The sequence below is a fragment of the Sarcophilus harrisii genome, chromosome 5 (assembly GCF_902635505.1).
Source record: "Sarcophilus harrisii chromosome 5, mSarHar1.11, whole genome shotgun sequence".
Lineage (NCBI taxonomy): Eukaryota > Metazoa > Chordata > Mammalia > Dasyuromorphia > Dasyuridae > Sarcophilus > Sarcophilus harrisii.
In genome coordinates this window covers 83,341,833-83,357,599 of record NC_045430.1, presented here as the reverse complement: position 1 = coordinate 83,357,599, position 15,767 = coordinate 83,341,833, and the positions used below count along the sequence as shown (strand labels likewise).

General features: G+C 46.1%; 1 protein-coding gene across 1 annotated transcript in view; it reads left to right on the top strand.

Moving 5' to 3' along the window:
- LRP1 (LDL receptor related protein 1) overlaps nt 1–15,767 on the top strand; it is a 107,574-nt gene that overhangs the window by 74,897 nt on the left and 16,910 nt on the right. The window contains exons 51-65 of the mRNA XM_031941122.1: nt 248–364; nt 559–687; nt 1,002–1,124; nt 1,216–1,356; nt 1,683–1,873; nt 2,096–2,279; nt 2,632–2,717; nt 3,009–3,128; nt 3,361–3,548; nt 3,718–3,923; nt 4,193–4,381; nt 7,425–7,573; nt 7,839–7,932; nt 8,128–8,244; nt 8,807–8,926. Coding sequence (XP_031796982.1) covers nt 248–364; nt 559–687; nt 1,002–1,124; nt 1,216–1,356; nt 1,683–1,873; nt 2,096–2,279; nt 2,632–2,717; nt 3,009–3,128; nt 3,361–3,548; nt 3,718–3,923; nt 4,193–4,381; nt 7,425–7,573; nt 7,839–7,932; nt 8,128–8,244; nt 8,807–8,926 — 2,154 coding nt within the window. The remainder of the gene's footprint in view (nt 1–247; nt 365–558; nt 688–1,001; nt 1,125–1,215; nt 1,357–1,682; nt 1,874–2,095; nt 2,280–2,631; nt 2,718–3,008; nt 3,129–3,360; nt 3,549–3,717; nt 3,924–4,192; nt 4,382–7,424; nt 7,574–7,838; nt 7,933–8,127; nt 8,245–8,806; nt 8,927–15,767) is intronic.

Sequence of the window (15,767 nt, the reverse complement as noted above, 5' to 3'; positions counted from 1 at the left end):
GGACCTGGCACTGCAGGGGGCCTCAGTCGTAAGGGGTTCTGGCGTCTGTCCCAACGGGCAGGCACCTAAGCCCGGGAGGCCCCACCATGGGGCCCCTCCTCCCACGACCTCCGGACCTCCGGCTCTTCTTTTTCCTGGGGTGGGCCGCAGGGGCTTTGAGAGCGAGCACCCGGGGTACCGTGCTCCCTAGACATCACCTTCTGCCCACACTCACCCCCAACACTCCCCCTGTGCATCTGTCCCCCAGACAAGTTCTGCTCAGAGGCCCAGTTTGAATGCCAGAACCACCGCTGCATCTCCAAGGAGTGGCTCTGCGACGGGAGCGATGACTGCGGGGATGGCTCGGACGAAGCTGCTCCCTGCCGTGAGTTACTCGGCGCTCACCGGGGGGTGGAGGAGCCGGGCCCTTTGACTGGGAGCAGCACTGGGCAGGGATGGCCATCCTGGTGGGGAAAGGAGTAGGAGCTGAGCTCTGAGGGATGGGAACACGCTGCCCCGGGTGGAGGGGAAAGGGGTGTGCATGTGGGGGGCTGTCAGCGACTAATCCTTCCCCCGCAGAGGGCAAGACATGCGGCCCCTCGTCCTTCTCTTGCCCGGGGATGCACTTCTGTGTTCCTGACCGCTGGCTCTGTGATGGGGACAAAGACTGCGCCGACGGGGCTGACGAGAGCGTTGCGGCCGGATGTTGTAAGTGACTGGGAAGGGGCCAGGGGCCTCAGAATTGGCATGCTGAGATCCCCAGGCTACGTCTCACAAAGCGGAGAGCTCGACTGGAGGGAGTCAGTGACTGTTCTGTCACAGCGGTTGGGTGGTCAGGGATGACGGGGAAGAGTAAATGCTGATGGGCCGAGGAGGAGGAAGCTGACCTGGGGACCCCGGGTTTGGGGTGTCTCGTCCATGTGTTCTTGGAGACATAGAGGCTATAAACGAGGTGCAGGGACAGGGCTTGGGCTGTGGGCAGCTCCGTCGGCCCTGAGTGGGCTCTGACCCTTCTCCCACAGTGTACAACAGCACCTGCGACGAGCGGGAGTTCATGTGTCAGAACCGTCAGTGCATCCCCAAACACTTTGTCTGCGACCACGACAGAGACTGTGCAGACGGCTCGGACGAGTCGCCAGAGTGTGGTAAGGGCCGGAGTGTGATTGGCCAGCCGAGGGCCCGCGGCCCGGGAGCTCGCTGACCCTCTGACTGCCCCCTTCTTCCCCAACCTTCCAGAGTACCCCACGTGTGGCCCTTCCGAGTTCCGTTGTGCCAATGGGCGCTGCCTGAGCTCCCGCCAGTGGGAGTGCGATGGGGAGAATGACTGTCACGATCAGAGCGATGAGGCCCCGAAGAACCCCCACTGCACCAGCCCAGGTAAGAGAGCGAGTGAAGCGCGCTGCCGGCCCTGCAGCACTGGGGCTCCTGGAGCCCATGGAGCTGGGCATGGAGCGAGCACTGAACCAAGGAGCAGAAAGGAGCAGGGTCCGAAACTCTGGCTCTGACACTCAGCCATGGGGTCCGGGACAAATCACTTCACGGTTTCTCCAGACCCAAGATGGAAGTAGCCCTCACACTCCCTAGTTCATGAAGCTGTGGTCAGGAAGGCACTTTGCAAACCCCTAACACACCGAGGAAACAAGAGCTGGTGGGGATAAGGCTGCATTCAGGCTTCCCTGAAGCCCCCCGTGTCCCTTCCCCAGAACACAAGTGCAATGCGTCCTCCCAGTTCCTGTGTGAAAGCGGGCGCTGTGTGAGTGAATCCCTGGTCTGTAACGGGCAAAATGACTGCGGCGACGGCTCAGATGAACGGAGCTGCCACATCAACGAATGCCTGAGCCGAAAACTCAGCGGCTGCAGCCAGGACTGCGAGGATCTGAAAATCGGCTACAAGGTGAGGGTCCTGCACCAGCCTTCACCAGAAGACCCTCCTTTCCAGGGCAGAAAAGGGGGGTGGGTGCTGGGAAGGATTGCACGCTGGCCAGGTTCCGTGGCAAGGGGGGCAGCGGACTAGAGAACAATTCTTCCCCAGGGCTAAGGCATCCTCCCTACCCACCCCCTCCCCCTCAGCCCCGCCCCCTGGTGCCCCATGCCCCATGCCCGCTGTGCCCCTCAGTGCCGCTGCCGCCCAGGATTCCGGCTGAAGGACGATGGTCGGACTTGTGCGGATGTGGACGAGTGCAGCACCAGCTTCCCCTGTAGCCAGCGCTGTATCAACACCCACGGCAGCTACAAATGTCTGTGTGTGGAGGGCTACGCCCCCCGAGGGGGCGATGCCCACAGCTGCAAGGCCGTGACTGGTGAGGGCAGCATCCTGGGGAGAGGGCAGGGGCCGCAGGAGCCCCCGGGGGTAGCCTGGGAACATGGGGACCCCTGAGATGATGTAGTCACAAGGACCCGTCTCTAATGAGGCATTATTTTCCAGCATAATTTGTCCCATCATATGGACAGCTGCCCTATTTGCCATTATTTTAATCCCTCTCTGAAACTAATCCCCACAAGCTGTAGGACCATAACAGGCCAGGGGGTCCCGGGGGAGGGGAGACCTTGGGAAGGCAGATGTTCAGAGATCAGGAAGAAGGGATTATTCGCGCCACTCCATGAAGCGGGACCTCGGACCACCACCAGTTCCCTCCCCACTTCTGCCCCCAGATGAGGAGCCATTCTTGATCTTTGCCAATCGCTACTACCTTCGCAAGCTTAACCTGGACGGCACTAACTACACCTTGCTCAAGCAGGTACCAGAACCCCTGACCCTCTGCCCCCTCCTTTCCCCCTCCCCTTTTTTCCTGCACTATGTCTGGTCCCCAGGTCTGTTCTCCACCTACCACTTCCCCACTCCTGGGCCTATGCTGATCTTCGTTACAAAGAAACTGGGGTGGAAGGGGGAGGGGCGGGACTCCTTTCTCTGTGGGCCTTCCCTCTTCAGCCTCAATTTCCTCTCCCTACTGTCTCACTGCCCCTCTGTCCCAACCCGTAGTCCCCTGCCCCCGCCCTGGCTCCAGTCCTCATGTCCTGCCATACATTAGGGCCTGAACAATGCAGTCGCCCTGGATTTTGATTACCGAGAACAAATGATTTACTGGACAGATGTGACAACTCAGGGCAGCATGATCCGAAGAATGAACATCAATGGGAGCAACGTGCAGGTGAGTGGGACCCCTGCCCCCGAGATAGGAGCAGGTCACTAGGAAAATGAGAAAATGACTCCTTAAGCTACATGAAGCCCAGAAGAAATTACTATTATTTCTACTAATCTCTTACTGAAATTTAATATTTCCTCAAATTATAAATTAATTTTTTTTTCTGAGAAGGGATCCAAAGGTCATCATTCTGTGGCCCCTCTTAGGGGATCTCATCTCTCGCTCCTCCTTCCCCCAGGTGCTGCACCGAACAGGCCTCAGTAACCCAGATGGGCTGGCTGTGGACTGGGTAGGAGGAAACCTGTACTGGTGTGACAAAGGCCGAGATACCATTGAGGTATCCAAGCTCAACGGGGCCTATCGGACGGTGCTGGTCAGCTCGGGCCTCCGGGAGCCCAGAGCCCTGGTGGTGGATGTGCAGAATGGGTAAGTAGAGGGGAACAATAAGGGCAGCCCCAGCATCTGCGTTTGCCCACTCCTGGAATCAGCATGAAAGAGTCCAGCGTTCCCAGCTCCTCAGCACCCCGCCTCTGGGGGAGGCCTTAGGCCCTCGGCCCCCGGAGTGCTCACCTCCCGGCTCCTGGCTTGGGAACAGGTACCTGTACTGGACAGACTGGGGTGACCACTCGCTGATCGGGAGGATTGGCATGGATGGCTCCGGACGCAGCGTGGTTGTAGACACCAAGATCACGTGGCCCAATGGCCTGACCCTGGACTATGTCACTGAGAGAATCTACTGGGCAGATGCCCGTGAGGACTACATAGAGTTTGCCAGCTTGGATGGCTCCAATCGCCACATTGGTCAGTGTCATCTGTGGGTCAGGGCCTGGGGGCATCATTTGGGGGCATGTGGCAAAGCGTGGGTAACACAGGGGGTTCCAAGGGCACCCAAAGAGTCAGAGAGAAGTTAGGCCATGGCACTGTCCCTTTGACCTGCTCTCAGAATTGACCTCCATCCTTGAGTCCCCACCTTATTCCTCTCCAGCTCCATGCAGGGTGAGGAGGAGTTATGCTAAAGTGTTAGAAGGAGTGTTTTGGACTCCTCACCTGTGCCATTCTCTCCCTCCCAGTGCTGAGCCAGGACATCCCCCACATTTTTGCACTCACTTTGTTTGAGGACTTCGTATACTGGACCGATTGGGAGACCAAGTCCATAAACCGGGCGCACAAGACTACCGGGGCCAACAAGACGCTGCTCATCAGCACCTTACATCGGCCCATGGACCTGCACGTATTCCACGCCCTGCGCCAACCCGATGGTGAGGAGGGGGCCCTCCACGGGAGCAGGGGCGCACGGGGCTCCCGTCTAAGACCAGTAGAGACTAGAGCGTTAGCATGAGGAGGAACCATGGCAGGGATTTTATGAGGCAGCAGCATCTGGCCGTTAAGATGCCTCCAAGTTCTTGTCATCCATCCATCCATTCCACAGTTGGTTGATGGAGCATCGGCTGTGGGCTCAAGCTTGTGCCAGATGCTTAAAGGGATACCAGGAGGTCCTGCCCACGAGATGCTTACAATCTAGAAGGAAAGGCAAGAGACATAAGCATGCAGCAGCCTCAGGAATCTCACAAGGCAGGGGCAGCTAGGTGGCACAATGGATAGAGCACCAGCCCTGAAATCCGGACAGCCTGAGTTCAAATATGGTCTAGACCAGGGGTCCTCAAACTTTTTAAATAGGGGGCCAGTTCACTGTCCCTCAGACTGTTGGAGGGCCGGACTATAGTAAAAACAAAAACTTTGTTTTGTAGGCCTTTAAATAAAGAAACTTCATAGCCCTGGGTGAGGGGGATAATTGTCCTCAGCTGCCGTACGTATCTGGCCCGCAGGTCATAGTTTGAGGACTCCTGGTCTAGACACTGTATGTGACCCTATTTCTAGTGGTCTATATAATACTAAATCCTGTGATAGCATGAGTCTCTTTGAGCCTCAGTTTCCCCATCTGCAAAATGGAGCTAATAATAATACTTGATTTATCTACTTGTTGTGAGACTCAAGATCATTTGACTACCCCTGTGACCTTGGACATGCCCTTCTTGCCCTCTCTGTGCCCCAATATCCTCATCTGTCAAATAGGAATTTTGGACCAAATAATGTCCAGAGATTCATTCGGCTTCTCCAACTTATGATGCCTACTGGGGGCACCTCCCATGGACACCCCCTAGACAAGTCATTTCATCTGTAAGATGGAAATAGTCACTCCTGTCCTCATTTCATCACAGAGTAAAATGAGATGAAAATGACAAAAATAAAGTGACGGGCCTTGGGGAAGAAACATCAGCCACCACCACTTAGAGAGGCTGAGGTTGGGCCAGAGCATTTACACAATGGCCAGTTGGGGTCAGAAACAATAGAAGGAGGATTGATTACTTGTGGCCGTGGGATGGAAAGGCAGTAGAGTAGTGCAGTGAAAGAAACCTTGGTCTTTGAGTCAGGAAAAACCTGGGATCAAATTCTGCCTCTGACATTTATAAGCTCTTTGATCATTATTGTTGTTTAGTCATTTCAGTCTTTTTTTTTTTTTAATAGCTTTTTATTTACAAGTTATATGCATGGGTAATTTTACAGCATTGACAATTGCCAAACCTTTTGTTCCAATTTTTCCCCTCTTTTCCCCCACCCCCTCCCCTAGATGGCAGGATGACCAATAGATGTTAAATATATTAAAGTATAAATTAGATACATAATAAGTATACATGTCCAAACCGTTATTTTGCTGTACAAAAAGAATTGGACTCTGAAATATTGTGCAATTAGCCTGTGAAGGAAATCCAAAATGCAGGCGGGCAAAAATATAGGGATTGGGAAATCAATGTAATAGTTCTTAGTCATTTCCCAGAGTTCTTTCACTGGGCGTAGCTGTTTCAGTTCATTACTGCTCCATTGGAACTGATTTGGTTAGTCATTTCAGTCTTATACAATTCTTTGAGACCCCATTTGGATTTCTATTAGCAAAGATACTGGAATGGTTTGTTGCTTCCTTCTCTAGCTCATTTTGCAGATGAGGAAACTGAGGCAAACAGGTTTAAGTGATTTTCTTGGGGTCACACAGCTAATAAGTGTCTGAGGATGGATCCTGACTCCAGATCCATCACTCTCTGATCATAGGCAAGTCCTTTAAAATGTCACTAAGCCTCAGTTTCCTTATTTGTGTATCAGGGATAATTCTCTTCTCACAATGTTATTGGAAATATCAAATGAGAAAATAGATGTGCAGTACTTTGCAAACCTAAATAGCGGCAGCTAGATGGTGCAATGGATAGAGCACCAGTCCTGAGGTTAGGAGGACCCAAGTTCAAATCTGGCCTCAAACACTTAACACTTCCTAGCTGTGTGACCCTGGGTCACTTAACCCAATTGCCTCAGCCAAAAACAGTAAATAAATTTCAACAGTTGTTATATGTTTGTCATTTGACAAAGTTCTTTGGAGTTGGAATCCCCAAACTCAACTTTGAAAAACAAGAATATTTCATTTCTCAAGTTTTTAGAAAGGTGCTAAGGTTGGGGCTAAGGTTTCAAAAGCAGAGTTAAAATGGAACTCGGGATAAGAGTAGGGTGGAGATAGAATTATGGAATATGAGGAAAGAGAATTAAGGTGAGATCAGAGCTAGGTTTTGGGCAGCTATTCTCAAATAGCTCAAATAGCAAATTGTTGTCTCAGGACCCCTTAAAATTAAAACTTTTTAAAATTATTGTGTATCCCAAAAGATTTTTTTAAATGCATGTTATATTTATTGACATTTATATTATAAATTAAAACTGATAAAATTTCAAAGTACTTATTCATTTTAAAATAATAAAACCATTAAAATAAATAGCATTTTCCAAAAAAAAATTTCAAAAACAAAAAAAGCAATGAGAAGAGTGGTATGGTTTTACATTATTTTTACATATCCCTTTAATGTCTGATTTACTAGAAGGCATCAGGATTCTCCTGACCGCTCCTGGATTCAGACTGTTGTGATATATCTGACCTCATATGGATATATAGTTAGAAGAGAGGAGGGAAGGAAGTGCATTTTAACAGTTAAATAATGTCTTAGTTTTTAGAAAAATCGTTTTGACCTTATAAATTTGTTTAAAAGGCCTTGGGATTCCTCAGGGGTCCTTGGACCACACTTGACAACTGCTGGGTTACAGAATGGTTTGGGGTTGCTGTAGAGTCCAGATTAAAGGTGGGGAGGAAGGGCAAATGTGAAAGAGTTCAAGATTTTGTCTAGGAATCTTGAAAAAAAATAACAAGTCTCTAAAGATAATGGGACTGACCCGCTTTTGAACTTTCCCATCCCCTCTGCTTCCTCACAGTCCCTAATCACCCATGCAAAGTGAACAATGGCGGCTGCAGCAACTTGTGTCTGCTTTCTCCCGGCGGGGGCCACAAATGTGCCTGTCCCACCAACTTCTATCTGGGCGGTGATGGTCGTACTTGTGTGTCCAACTGTACAGCCAGTCAGGTGAGGGCCCTGTCTATATTCATGAGTCACCCAGCAAACCCTTCACACAAAGGCCCGTCTACATCCTCTGACCTCCTTTAACCTATACTGACTCCCCGTGGTTTTGTCTGCTCCCAAACCCTGCTGCCCCTGAACCATTTCACATCTCTCACCATAAATATCCCCATAAGCTGACCATATTAATACCCCCATTCCCCGCAAAAGAACTTCAAACTTTTCCTAACCCCAGAACCCACCCCTGCAAAACTTCTTCCCCAAACCCTAGTTTGTGTGTAAGAACGACAAGTGCATCCCCTTCTGGTGGAAATGTGACACGGAGGATGATTGTGGTGACCATTCTGATGAGCCCCATGATTGTCGTAAGTGACTAGCGAAGGGTGAGGGGGGACAGTCTGGTGGTGTGCCGGGCAAAGAGGTAGCAACGGGGAGAACTGGAGATCCTGGGCTTCTGGAGACTTAGGAAGCAGGAGGGGAGGCAAGCTGTGGGGTGCTGATGGGAGGGGAGAGCGATAGCACCCACACTGTACACTCATTGAACCACCTTTTCCCTGCAGCCGAGTTCAAGTGCCGGCCAGGGCAATTTCAGTGCTCAACTGGTATCTGCACGAACCCAGCCTTCATATGTGATGGTGACAATGATTGTCAGGATAACAGTGATGAAGCCAATTGTGGTAAGGGAATTGAACCCCTGTGTCCTGGCCCGAGGGCCAGGGCGAGATTCTCTGTGCACCTGGGGAAGGAGACAGCGGCTCCTCCTTCCTCAGCTCACTCGCTATGCCGATTTCTGACATCTTCCATCTGAGGGAATGAGTCCCTTTTAAAAAATGTTTTTCCCTTCAAAATCCTTCACTTTAGGTCTTCATTCCCTCTATAGCTTTTCTAAGCAGGACTTCCTCCTCTCCTCCTCAGTAGCTGAAATGTGTATAGTACTTGAAATAAAAACCACTTTATATAATTATCTCCTTTGAGCCCCACAATGTTCTATGGGTATTGTTATAAAGATTTTCCAGATAAGAAATAGTGGCTCAAAGAAATTAAACGACTTGCCCTGTCACATTGCTGCTAAATGTCAAAGACTGGACTCCTATTTGCTTTCCCCATTTGACCACTGGGAAGCCTTCCCATCCTTCCTGCCATAGTGCCGGTCCTTTTCTTTTTACCTCTAGCCTCTGTGGGAATGGATCTCCTCTTTCTTGACCCTGTTCTTTTCCATGGCTTTATGTCCCCCTGCAGACATCCATGTCTGTCTGCCCAGCCAGTTCAAATGCACCAACACCAATCGATGCATCCCTGGTATATTCCGCTGTAATGGGCAGGACAACTGTGGAGACGGCGAGGATGAGCGGGACTGTCGTGAGTGATTTGTCTTTGGGGGGGGGGCGGCAGATTAAGAAAGAGAGACAGAGAGAGAATGAAAGAGAAGAGACAGAGGGAGGGGAGAAAGAGAGAGAGAGGGAGAGAGAAGAGAAGAGGCAGAGAGGGAGGAGGGGAGAGAGAGAAGAGAGACAGAGAGAAAATTTCCAGATATTTTGAAGCCCTTGGGGAAAATGACTTGAGATGTTTTGGGAGAAGTTGAAATGCATGCAATATTCATCTTAGAGATCTTAAGTCAGTTTATTCGTTGGATAACTTAATTCAATTCAATTCAATTGAGCAATCAATTATTAAGAACCAACTATGTGGCAAGACCCAGAAGATGTAAGAGGATTAGGGCATAATGACTACCCTCGAGGGGATGACACTACAATAAAGAGTCAGGAATGAACCATACACAATGAAATATTGTGCAAGATAAAATGTGATCAGGGTAAAAGAGGGCACTGGGTAATAAATAATAAATAAATAAGAGGAGGGAAAAGTCCCTCTCGGGGAGGAGAGGGTGTTATTAGGGGTGCTCACATGGAAGAAATAGCATGGAGCTGGGCTTTCAAGGAAAAGAAGAATCTCAACAGGTGACGAGGAAGTGGATTCCAGGCATCTGCCTGCATGAGACTTCAGAGACAGGAAAAGGCAGGATGAGAATGAAAAACCAGCTCATGATCTAGTCTGGCTGCAACAGGGAGTGGGTGGAGTAGAATGAAATTAGTCTGGAAAGGTCAGTTATGTCCAGATTGTGGAAAACTTTAAATGTCAGGATAATTAATAATAATAATTAATATTATATACAATAAAAAATATCACAGGCCAAAACAATATTTAACATGCAAGTCTAATATATATGCAGAACATAATACCTGAATACATCATTGCACTATGTGTTTAAGTATAATAATACTTGCCTAATGCTTCATAGACACACCAGAAATTACAGAGCAACCTTATATGTACCAATGTAGCACCAGTGAGCTACATCTGACCACACAAGGAACCCCTCCTCCTGAAACATCTAGAATAGTTATAAGTTAGACAGCTCCAGATTTTTCTTTATCTGTTGGCAATGGCAAAATCTGACAAGCAATATTTCTAAACTTTATGGCTTTTCTCTTTTCTCCCTAGCAGTTTTCTACAAATGAGGGTTTGGGGGGTTTTTTTGGTCCAGAAAGGTACTGCCTCCAAGTGCCACCCTCCCCCTTTTGTCCCAACTGGGGTCCTCCTCGGCCCTCATTTCTTTATTCATCGGCTGCTTTACTCACAGCAGCTTGCTGGGCTAACTGAGAAGCAAGCTGGGCTTCAGCACTTTTGAGCTGCCGTTTGAACATTTGCACCTTCCGTTGGAGCCTTTTTTTTTTTCCTTTAACTGTCAAAAGCAGCGGCTTGTTTCGGGCTCTGGCTATTGCTTTATATTTACATTATGGATATCTTACTTTCTTGTGCAGGTGTACGTTTCTGCCCTACACCTTCCTGTCCCATTTCTTCTTTAGCCAAAATAGCTCACTTTTCTTTCTGGTTATCAGCTCTCTGTTCAGTTTCTATTTCAAATTTCAGATCTCCCCAGTATTCTCTTATTACCCAAACTTTCTCCTCAATTCTCCTCCTTACTCACTTTGCTTCAATTCTTGATCACAAATGTGGGGCTCATACCACCGATTGGTTATAAGTACTCCTTCCTCAGGCACCAGCTTTCTCTGAACCAGATGAGAATCCTCAAGGACACTGGGAATATTTATGGTCTTCCTGTGTAACATATGTAACACAAAGTAGTTCTCTTATCCTTGATAGAAGTCTTTTGCAACTATGTGATGTTATGTTACTGATTTCAGGGTCTAGGATGACCTCTGTTCTCTGGTCCTGTACCTTCATTTCTGGGTATTGATTCACTAAATTCAGCCTTTCAAACACCAATATTGACCGTCCTCTTCTGGGTACGTTCATGGCTGTCCCTCCAGACCGCAGTTGTAACCACAGATAATTCTCCTCCCCCCTCGTGGGTGCTGACGGTTGTCCTACATCTACTGCTTTTGTGACTTCTGTTCTCTCCATCTTTTGTCTTGACAAAAAGGTTTATTTCATCTGTAGTCCCATCTTTAAATAGGTTCGCTGCTTTTATTTTTCCAGCATGTTAATACATATATGAGAAGATGTTTTGCAATTATTGGAAATTGAATTTTTCCATGAAGATTTTGTTCTAGACTGCCTCCCCACTTGTATTTTCATTGAAGGGGTGGGTGCCCAAAGGGACACTGCTACCCTCAAATTCTGAGAGTATAACTCAAATTCTTAAAAGTATAACTCATAAGCCTATCCAGTGGGCTTCCCATTACCAGTCTGCCATCAGACACAATTATCTCAACACCAGGGCATCAATAAAATGGCACAGAAAAAACAGCAATTAAAAACATCCCCCTCCCCCCCAGCCACATACTATAAATACATACTTCATTGGTGGGAGTAGTGAGCAAAAACCGAAAACACAGTGGCAATGAAGGACACATATAGGGAGCACTGGCTGAGACAGTATGAGAGCGTGGGTCTTTTCTTTCTGCAGTGCTCTTGTCTCTGTGGCTCAGCCCTCAGTTGGTGGGGGTTGTTTCTCTCTTGAGTTGGTAACTCTCATAACTCTCGCTTTTTCTGCTGTCAAAGGTCAGTCTCCTTAAAGTCCCTTCTGGTCTCAAGTGACTGCCTCTCTGTCTGGTGTGTGTCCCTGCTCCCTCAGCTGTGCCTTGAATTCCCTTATATTACCTCTCCGACTACTGGATGGGCCGCCTTGAGCTGGACAAGTAGCGTGGCTGCTGCTAGACCCGTGGCCAATCACCAGGGAGGCGAGACAGTCCCCCCTCCCTCTCGGAGAGGTGAAGAGCTCCCTTCTTCCCCACTGCTGCCTTCTGCCAAAACTGCCTCAGACTGTCTGGACTGTGTCTTTTAAGGGTCACACAGGAGCGTGGCTTGTCTTTGGATGACATTGCTCCCTTCTGACTCAGAGCGAGAGAGGTAGTCATCCTTTACCAGGAGATAAAAGGGCATAGACACCTCATTAACACGTTATCATCGGTGATTACATCCTGTGGCTAGATCAACCAAGCCGCCCCCCACCCTTTTATTACCATGCAGTTCCCCCTCCCCTTCCTTCTGAATTAGGCTGTTCTTATTGCTCAAATATTCTGGGGTGTTTTTTTTTTTCTATTAACTGCTCACAAGTCAAACGTTTATTCTTTGATATGGCATTTGTTAGCTGTGGCTTTATCTCAGATCATCCTCATAGACCCTCTCACTTGGGTCATTCTTTTTTTTTTTTTTTTTAATTCTATTTTTTTTTTTATTTAATAGCCTTTTATTTACAGGATATATACATGGGTAACTTTACAGCATTAACAATTGCCAAACCTCTTGTTCCAATTTTTCACCTCTTACCCCCCCCACCCCCTCCCCTAAATGGCAGGATGACCAGTAGATGTTAAATATATTAAAATATAACTTAGATACACAATAAGCATACATGATCAAAACATTATTTTGCTGTACAAAAAGAATCAGACTCTGAATTATTGTACAATTAGCTTGTGAAGGAAATAAAAAATGCAGGTGGGCATAAATATAGGGATTGGGAATTCAATGTAATGGTTTTTAGTCATCACCCAGAGTTCTTTCTCTGGGCGTAGCTAGTTCAGTTCATTACTGCTCCATTAGAAATGATTTGGTTGATCTCGTTGCTGAGGATGGCCTGATCCATCAGAACTGGTCATCATCTAGTATTTTGTTGAAGTATATAATGATCTCCTGGTCCTGCTCATTTCACTCAGCATCAGTTAAGTTGTAAGTCTCTCCAGGCCTTTCTGAAATCATCCTGTTGGTCATTTCTTACAGAACAGTAATATTCCATAATTTTCATATACCACAATTTATTCAGCCATTCTCCAACTGATGGACATCCATTCAGTTTCAGTTTCTAGCCACTACAAAAGGGCTGTCACAAACATTCGTGCACATACAGGTCCCTTTCCTTCTTTATAATCTCTTTGGGATATAATCCCAGTAGTAACACTGCTGGATCAAAGGGTATGCACAGTTTGATAACTTTTGAGCATAGTTCAAACTACTCTCCAAAATGGTTGGATTCGTTCACAACTCCACCAACAATGCATCAATGTCCCAGTTTTCCCGCATCCCCTCCAACAATCATCATTATTTTTTCCTGTCATCTTAGCCAATCTGACAGGTGTGTAGTGGTATCTTAGAGTTATCTTAATTTGCATTTCTCTGATTAATAATGACTTGGAGCATCTTTTCATATGACTAGAAATAGTTTCAATTTCTTCATCTGAGAATTGTCTGTTCATATCCTTTGACCATTTTTCAATTGGAGAATGGCTTGATTTTTTATAAATTAGAGTTAATTCTCTATATATTTTGTCACTTGGGTCATTCTAACCAATATTTTTCTACTCAAATCACGGATTAAGAAAGTGATTCCTCTGTATGCTGAATAATGCTGAATCACCTGGTCAATGCCATGCCAACCCTGGGCTAGGCCCACAGTGCCACCTGAGGGTTTGCAAGCACTCGGAATAGGATTACAGGGTTTTTCACCCCAGAATTTCACAAATTCAAAAGCCAGTCCTCTGGTAATTTCCTTTTTTTTTTTTTTTTTTATTTAATAGCCTTTTATTTACAGGATATATACATAGGTAACTTTACAGCATTAACAATTGCCAAACCTCTTGTTCCAATTTTTCACCTCTTACCCCCCACCCCCTCCCCTAAATGTCAGGATGACCAGTAGATGTTAAAATATATTAAAATATAACTTAGATACACAATAAGTATACATGACCAAAACATTATTTTGCTGTACAAAAAGAATCAGACTCTGAATTATTGTACAATTAGCTTGTGAAGGAAATCAAAAATGCAGGTGTGCATAACTATAGGGATTGGGAATTCAATGTAATGGTTTTTAGTCATCTCCCAGAGTTCTTTTTCTGGGTATAGCTAGTTCAGTTCATTACTGCTCCATTAGAAATGATTTGGTTGATCTCGTTGCTGAGGATGGCCTGATCCATCAGAACTGGTCATCATCTAGTATTGTTTAGAAGTATATAATGATCTCCTGGTCCTGCTCATTTCACTCAGCATCAGTTAGATTAAGTCTCTCAGGCCTTTCTGAAATCATCCTGTTGGTCATTTCTTACAGAACAGTAATATTCCATAATTTTCATATACCACAATTTATTCAGCCATTCTCCAACTGATGGACATCCATTCAGTTTCAGTTTCTAGACCACTACAAAAGGGCTGTCACAAACATTCGTGCACATACAGGTCCCTTTCCTTCTTTATAATCTCTTTGGGATATAATCCCAGTAGTAACACTGCTGGATCAAAGGGTATGCACAGTTTGATAACTTTTTGAGCATAGTTCAAACTACTCTCCAAAATGGTTGGATTAGTTACAACTCCACCAACAATGCATCAATGTCCCAGTTTTCCCGCATCCCCTCCAACAATCATCATTATTTTTTCCTGTCATCTTAGCCAATCTGACAGGTGTGTAGTGGTATCTTAGAGTTATCTTAATTTGCATTTCTCTGATTAATAATGACTTGGAGCATCTTTTCATATGACTAGAAATAGTTTCAATTTCTTCATCTGAGAATTGTCTGTTCATATCCTTTGACCATTTTTCAATTGGAGAATGGCTTGATTTTTTATAAATTAGAGTTAATTCTCTATATATTTTGTCACTTGGGTCATTCTAACCAATATTTTTCTACTCAAATCACGGATTAAGAAAGTGATTCCTCTGTATGCTGAATAATGCTGAATCACCTGGTCAATGCCATGCCAACCCTGGGCTAGGCCCACAGTGCCACCTGAGGGTTTGCAAGCACTCGGAATAGGATTACAGGGTTTTTCACCCCAGAATTTCACAAATTCAAAAGCCAGTCCTCTGGTAATTTCCTTTTTTTTTTTTTTTTTTTTTTTATTTAATAGCCTTTTATTTACAGGATATATACATAGGTAACTTTACAGCATTAACAATTGCCAAACCTCTTGTTCCAATTTTTCACCTCTTACCCCCCCACCCCCTCCCCTAAATGTCAGGATGACCAGTAGATGTTAAAATATATTAAAATATAACTTAGATACACAATAAGTATACATGACCAAAACATTATTTTGCTGTACAAAAGAATCAGACTCTGAATTATTGTACAATTAGCTTGTGAAGGAAATCAAAATGCAGGTGTGCATAACTATAGGGATTGGGAATTCAATGTAATGGTTTTAGTCATCTCCAGAGTTCTTTTCTGGGTATAGCTAGTTCAGTTCATTACTGCTCCATTAGAAATGATTTGGTTGATCTGTTGCTGAGGATGGCCTGATCCATCAGAACTGGTCATCATCTAGTATTGTTGTAAGAAGTATATAATGATCTCCTGGTCCTGCTCATTTCACTCAGCATCAGTTAGTGTAAGTCTCTCAGGCCTTTCTGAAATCATCCTGTTGGTCATTTCTTACAGAACAGTAATATTCCATAATTTTCATATACCACAATTTATTCAGCCATTCTCCAACTGATGGACATCCATTCAGTTTCCAGTTTCTAGCCACTACAAAAAGGGCTGTCACAAACATTCGTGCACATACAGGTCCCTTTCCCTTCTTTATAATCTCTTTGGGATATAATCCCAGTAGTAACACTGCTGGATCAAAGGGTATGCACAGTTTGATAACTTTTGAGCATAGTTCCAAACTACTCTCCAAAATGGTTGGATTGTTCACAACTCCACCAACAATGCATCAATGTCCCAGTTTT